Source organism: Charadrius vociferus, unplaced genomic scaffold (genome assembly GCF_000708025.1).
Source record: "Charadrius vociferus isolate BGI_N301 unplaced genomic scaffold, ASM70802v2 scaffold161, whole genome shotgun sequence".
Classification (NCBI taxonomy): Eukaryota; Metazoa; Chordata; class Aves; order Charadriiformes; family Charadriidae; genus Charadrius; species Charadrius vociferus.
Genome location: NW_009646928.1, coordinates 4,431,139 through 4,438,905, shown reverse-complemented (window position 1 = coordinate 4,438,905; position 7,767 = coordinate 4,431,139). Strand labels below are relative to the sequence as shown.

General features: G+C 37.4%; 1 protein-coding gene across 1 annotated transcript; it reads left to right on the top strand.

Annotated features, from left to right (window-relative positions):
* Positions 1-747: 747 nt before the first annotated feature.
* On the top strand, positions 748-1,979 carry B3GALT1 (UDP-Gal:betaGlcNAc beta 1,3-galactosyltransferase, polypeptide 1). The gene has a single exon (XM_009894586.1). The coding sequence runs from the start codon at positions 748-750 to the stop codon at positions 1,726-1,728; it is 981 nt and encodes a 326-aa protein (XP_009892888.1). The 3' UTR covers positions 1,729-1,979.
* The last annotated feature ends 5,788 nt before the right edge of the window (positions 1,980-7,767 follow it).

Sequence of the window (7,767 nt, the reverse complement as noted above, 5' to 3'; positions counted from 1 at the left end):
CTTTCTGTCCGATTTCCACCAAAGCATGCTCTTGTTAGAGAGACAGACATTAACAACATTTAGACCAAAAGGGATTTGTAGGTATTCCTGTGCATAGTTGCCACTGATGCTGTTAATCCTAAGATAAAGTATGTTATTTTTCATTCTTTAAATAATTTTTAAATGTTCTATGGCATATTCTGAAAGATTGTCCAGAAAAAAATGCTAGGAAGCAAGAAAACACTAGAAATGAGAAAATTAATTTTGTGTACCTTTAAAATTACCTAAATAGCCAACATGCTATGCATGCTTAAGTTTTTCTATATATTATAATCTATGGGAAACTATCAATCATAAAAGCATTACTTCAGTTATCCTGCTATATTCTACTACACTATCTTACTTTGTGGTACCTCATGAGAAAAAAAAAAAAAGGGTATCTGAGAAATGCATTAAGACGCTTAGCTTGTTAATGGTCATTTTTCTTGCCCTAGGCTTTTATGATCGAGCAACGGAAAATTTTTCTTCATGTTTTTCAGAAATAACAGGAAATTCTAAGAAATGGAAGCCGCTGGTAGTAAAAGAAGAAAAGCTGAGTATCATCAGGGTTAATAGCTCCTACTTGAGGTCCATGAATGATTACAGAGGTTTTTCTCTAAATCGAACTTTCAAGTTTCATTAATAATATGCTGCCTCTCTGGGACATAGGTGCACTCATGGTACGAAGGCTATTTATTCATCACATGGAATAGAAGAGCTAGAGGAACAATGGCTTCAAAGGTCTCATGCTTATACGTTTTGACAGTAGTTTGTTGGGCAAGCGCTCTTTGGTACTTGAGTATAACTCGTCCTACTTCTTCCTACACTGGCCACAGACAGCTCAGTAGCATATCCATAGCCAGAAAAAATGTTTCCTTTGGCAACATAAGGACTCGACCTATAAATCCACATTCCTTTGACTTTCTTATCAATGAACCCAACAAATGTGAGAAGAGTGTCCCTTTCTTGGTCATTCTTATCAGCACAACTCACAAAGAGTTTGATGCAAGGCAAGCCATCCGAGAAACGTGGGGAGACGAAAACAACTTTAAAGGAATTAAAATCGCCACACTATTTCTTCTTGGAAAAAACACAGATCCTGTGTTAAATCAAATGGTAGAGCAAGAAAGCCAAATTTTTCATGACATTATTGTGGAGGATTTTATTGACTCTTATCATAACCTCACTCTGAAAACACTGATGGGGATGAGGTGGGTAGCAACATTTTGTTCAAAAGCAAAGTACGTTATGAAGACAGACAGTGACATTTTTGTAAATATGGATAATCTTATTTATAAGCTGCTCAAACCTAACACCAAGCCAAGGAGAAGGTACTTCACAGGTTACGTTATAAATGGAGGACCAATACGAGATGTTCGCAGTAAATGGTACATGCCGAGAGATTTGTACCCCGACAGCAATTATCCGCCATTCTGTTCAGGCACTGGCTACATATTTTCAGCTGACGTAGCGGAACTGATTTACAAAACCTCCCTTCACACCAGACTTCTTCATCTTGAAGATGTGTATGTTGGACTCTGTCTTCGGAAGCTGGGCATTCACCCCTTCCAAAACAGTGGCTTCAATCACTGGAAAATGGCCTACAGCTTGTGCAGGTACCGCAGGGTGATCACGGTGCACCAGATAACACCAGAAGAAATGCACAGAATTTGGAATGACATGTCCAGCAAGAAACATCTTAGATGTTAAGATTTTTACAGATGTAAATACCTTTTTTAAAAAAATTTTGATTTAGCCTGGTTATCTTTTGACAAAGTGATCTGCTGATTTACAGGTTAAACTGTGGGATATTAACTGTGAGAGAGTTTTTAATGACTGATTTTTCATTCTCATTTTGACTACTGGTTTACAGACTTCAGGCTCTTTTCATAAGGACATTACACCAACTGAAAGGATCTAGAGTCAAATCTCAGATTTTGTATATTATCCTCTACCACACATATCAGCTCCTGCATCTGTATGTAAAGAACAGTAATAAACTATCATAAGCTGCTTAACCGTTCATGCCCCAGCCTCTGAGATGAGACTCAGGCCCTAAGAAATGCAGAATTATAAATATGATTTTGTCCCTTTTTTGACAGCCTACAACCATCTCTATTTAGAGCTTTGTTAATAAATTAAATGATATACATTTGCACTGACCTTACACACCTATCTTGACGTGTATATTTTATAGTACAACATGCGCAATTCCCAAACAGCTTACTGACCATATAATAGCAGAATTTAGACAGGTAAGAACAAAGTCTCATAGAGCTTAAAAACAAATCCACACACTGAAGTATATTTTTATCCACCAAATGGGATTCCTTTAAATGATTTCAGAAGATACCCCATTTCTTTCCAGTGGCTCAAGTAGCCCCTAAAAGATCTAACACAATTTTAAAATGAAGTAGAATCTGTAGGGGAAATAAGACAGGGGAGATGTATGAAAAACTATCTTAAAAACACACGATGGAAGTATGAATATCTTTTAACTTTTGATCTCAAAGCAAGTGCAATGTTTCTCGTTAGTATCAGTGGATCTCTCCATTAAGCGTCTTGCATAGCAATATATAATTATATTGAATGATAAAAGTGTCAGTAAACAGCATATTTCTTTAACATCAGGCAGTACACGATTTACCTAAAAAAAAGTAACTCAAAAAGCAGTTTTTTAAGGGTAAGGTCTATAGAGGGCCCTTAAGACCCACCTATTAAAGAAAAATAAATTCTAGCCTTTGTTACAAATCTGCAGCTCCCAGGTTACTCATCATAGAGCCAATGATGGGGTCTGAGGTCCCGCTCAAGAGATCCCCAGAGCATGCAACAGAAATCAAATACCCAAGGTTTTATTCAGGGTTCATAATGTGCTTACATGTTTCGAATGTTAATGCAATGTTATGAAAATTATTTCCTGGAAAATTCTTCAATAAATTCAAGCCCTCTCTATTCAGCACCACCTTCTAATAAACAGCTAAAATATGACATTGATCAGCAAATAACTTGGAATGAAGAATTCACAGGCAAATTACAAAGATACAAAGCTCACCAAATATGTTATTAGCTGTAGATTACTCATCCCATCCACAGCACACACAAAAGTCTCATTCATTTCAGATGGCATTGTGTGCAACATATGAAAAACTGTTAAGTCTGTACATTTTTCAGGATGTCTATAAAGTTGTCAGAAATTAACTGAATAAGAATTTAAAGGAAAACTCTGACCTGATTTTGCCATAGGTGTACATAGCACTTTACAACAGTAACAGAGAAATGAAGATGCTACCCCAAAAGGTTTGTAGTTTCATAACAAATTGTTAGTCTTATTCACAGATGCAGAACTACCATTTTGAAAGGAATTACTTGTAAATAAGGTAAAGCGTACCTGGCCTCCAGCCACAAGCAGTAAGTATCTCAAACAGGTCTACTTCAGATCTGAAGGTGAAGCTACACAACAGGTAGCTCAGGAGTTACTGTTAATCAACAGGAGCTTGTGCATCCTTCATAAATGAAAATCGGTAATTTTATATAAAAATAGTGAATCACTTGCATTGTAATTAAGATTTATCCTTCCCTAGTTGACCTAGTCCTTGTTAAAGTTGCTCTTGCTTCCTGTCAAACTCAGAACACTAGCTAAACAAGGTCCAACTAATTGCATAGATGAATGTATCATACACACACACACAGACTGGGTGAAGTTCAGCTTTCCCTTCCCAAGCCCCAGAATATGAGGTTTAGAAAGGGAAACCAGGATGGATTCATCCCCAGCCGTTGAGGTAAATTGGACAGCATGGATACCGTCCTACCAGGAACCCAGTTTGTAATAATTTCAACCCACAGGCTACAATCACTTCTGCTATCCCTCTGCACTGTGCAGTAATTTGGGGTTTCTGAATCCGCAACTGAATGGATTTGGTGGCCTTACTTTTCCTGCTTTTTTTTTTGCCTTTGGTTAGTAACCAAGAGGACAGCAGGGCTCCCAATCCAGATACCTCAGGGCTCGAGTAGCATGGTAGCCTTGAATTTCTCCTAGTACAAGTAGACTGCATTAATGATTGGAAGGTACACCTTGAAAATAGTATCCCCAAAAATATATTTCCTGCCATTTATAAATAGATAGATCTTCAACAGAAATGTAAATGTTCATCTTGGAATTTATGTACATATTTCTAAGGCATTTTCTTCTGTATTCAGCTGTATATATATGTAGAGTCTGCTTGCTATGTAGTATTCTGTTATGCATGGAGCTGAGTTAGGCATTATATTTGTCCAGTGTTTCAAGAGCCTTAAGCATGTGTGCCCTAGCTTTTGAATGTACAAGATTTTTTTTTTTTCTTTTACTGTCTAGTGAATTTAAAAGAACACAACGAAAGCCTAATTTTATACTTCTATTAATTTTCTGATACTAGACTTCACTAGCGTGTTACACTTAGGTAACGGATTTATTATTTTCTCTTTGCTCAGAAATTGCAGTATTGCAACCTGGAGCTAGAAAGGGAGCAATATATCTACTCACAGGGACAGCTTGCTGTCCCTTCCACCCAGTAGTATTTGTGCCACACGGGGCATGGTTAACAACAAGTGTTTGCATTGGGCTTCCTTTAGCCAAAAGAAATATTTATGTTACTTAAAGGTCATTTTGTCTCACTAGGCAGGGGGCAAATGACAACTTCGTTAAGACATGCTGGCTTCTAGTCACTTCAGATGTGTGACATTTTGATTCCAAAACATACACGAACAAAGCACATTTAGCAAAGAAGCTGGGGGGATGGGGAAATGCCTCTCTTTAGGAGGAGTTTTTCATAAAAGCATTTTTTTTTGCTAAAACCATGAGAGTATTTAAACAGAAGCCTCAAGATTCATTTTCTGTCTTTCCTAATAATAACGTTAAGTATCAATTTTGATTCTTTATTGGGAATTTTTTTGTCTTTATAACGTAGATGGCAATGGCAATTTGTAAATGAAGAGTGTAATTAACTAGAAAAGCTTGTCAACAGTAACCGAACTTTAGGTGTATCATTATATATGACTGGCTGTACTTATGTATTTATTTGTCTAAATTGTATATATTGTTTTATCTATAGTGTCTGTAGGAGTGCATTCTTTTAGATTAAAGTATTATTTACAGTTTTGTGGGATTGCCAGCAAAGCTGCTAATCAAGATACTATTTTTTTGTATCAATGTCAAATAATAAAAAAAAAATTAAGAACAAAGTCAAATGAAAAACTGAAGGCGTCCTGTACAGTTTTCTTTTTCACTTCTTTCTAGAAACGTAAATGGTATTATCTGAAAACACAATACCAGTGAATAGGCTCATTTGTCATAAGGAAGAATATCGTGCTGTAAAAGCAGATTTTTAAAGAATTGGAAAAAATAAACACAACAAAAGTATTACTTTTATTCATTATTTGTGCAACAACTTCATCAAGCTGATGTCCACACTGATCAGGTGTACTACTTCATTTGACTCTAAAGACTTAATCTTAAAATAGCCATGGCAATATCTTGCCCGTTAGTGGATGGGTTCATCATCTGTTTTGCCCTATTCTGCTGTTTTGGTATCCCTAGCTGATGAGACCAAAGTTTGGCCCTGCAACATGATTCTTCCACTACCTCCATAGTGCTTTAACGCGTATGCTTGCAACCATCAAAAGCTACACGCAGGAGAAAAAGAGAAAGCACAAATATCCCCAAACCCACAACTCATAAAACCACAATAAACTCACTCTGAAGTTGCTGTGTGACCACCAGAAGGGTACCCATATGGAGGGAAGGGCTCCTCCTCCCTCCCACACTAACCCTGACAGAACCTTTTGCTTCCACAAGCCCCCCAAAAGCACCAGGAAATAAATGAAGAAGCAGAATCTGAACACGCCCAGATTATTCAGCCAGTATCAAGTAGTGTTTGTCTCCCAGTACAAATATATTAAGGTGATGCCTTGTCCAGTAGGAAGGCCTGGGCGACCTTAGGGTCTTAATATCAAATTTAAAACACAAACAGAAGAACATAAAAGCAGGACAGAGTCCCGTCTTTTAGAGGAATAATTCCTGTCTCTCCATTCTCCCCTTTGCAGTTCCCCATGTAGAAGAAAATATCTAACCTCTTTGACTACTGGTTTCAGAGCTCAGTAACCCAAACTCATTCATGAAATTGAGGGGAAAATAACATACACCCCTGAGCAGAAATATAGCTTTTGCAAACAAAAGTCTATTTTCTTTGGGTCATCTGTTTCAGAAGCAGCTGAAGACTGCTACAGAGTCCCCACACATCCCAGGAGTGTCTGCAGCAACCTTACAAATCATAAGATGCTTTAAAAGAACTAAGTGTTTCACGTACAGTAAAAACCCCTCCAATCATTTTTCTCCTGTTTTCACCATTGCAGCTTAAGTCTAATTGCAACGCTTACATGGTGTTTAATTAATATACAGCTTGGAGATATACAGATATTAACACTAGTAGGGTAGATTTCATGTAGCTTGATTATCCTAATTACAAGCATTCTATTTTCTCATTTACTTAATTGATTGTCATAGATTTCCAAATAAATTTGCACTGCCCTAAGTGAAAACAATATGTAAAAACCCACCTTCTTAAAACTGCTGAAGGTGGCCTATTCAAGCAGCAGCGTGCCAGAAAAGGAGATCATATGACATGAAACATCGTACTGAATAATACCTGCTTACTTTTCTCTTGCTAAAAATAGGAATTTATAAAATGGAAGACGAGGAGTCATCTGGGGGAAAAAATAAATTAATACACCTTATTGATTCAGCTGCACCTTTAATAGAGTTGTCTCAAGTATCTCCTCTGATGACATGCCTAATGCAGGAAAAAAGATCCATTTTTCTGCTATGTCTGCACATTAGCCAACTCTACATTGTATCTCTGCCTCACCTGAAAGAGCTAAGGAGAGCAAGAGGCGATTTATTCGTCAAGCAAGATTTATTCTTGAGCATTTATTCTGCAAAGGTGGTTTTACATATCAAGCTGTGCAGAGTTATGTGCATTGGTTTTGTAACACAGACAACTTTTATTTGGGGGAAACAAATATCCCAAACTTGAGGTGTGCTGGGTAATGCCTACCATACCTGCAGCTAAGTCCAGACTATCAAGAACAATTCCAATCCCTATGTCCCTTTTTTCCATTAGGAGTTCCCTTCTCTGGCCTATTTTCTAGCATGAACTCTTTCCTCAAAGAGAAAGCAGACCTCTTAAGGCACCTTAGCATGGCCGCAAAAGCAAGGAGGGAAGCAGACAGTTCCCTACAGTATCATTAGGGAAGTGCCAGCAGGCCCAGAGTACAAAATTATTTAGCATGACATCCATCCTCTTTTGGCAATAAAGATATCAGCCATGTAAATGAGATACATTACAACCAGCGCCTGGACTCATCCATCTTGATACACCAGCCATTGGACTCTAAGTGCATCATGCTCAGATCATGCATTGATTCTTGCTTAGCATAAGACATTTACAGAAACATCTTAAACAAAAAGCAGTGCCAAAGTGTAGCAAGAGCAGAAATAGATAAAACATTTCAAAACATTCTAAAATTTTTGAGTATTTGTTCAAGTTCATTAAAATCCCTTCTCAAAAATAATCTTCTATTGCGAGAAGTTTCAACAGTTATCCATCAGATCTTATAGTCATACATATTGAGGGGCAATGAAGTAAATCAGTGGTCTCCATTATCTGCCGTACTGCAGACTGCATTTGGATTGAGCTGTGTGAGGCAAATCAGATT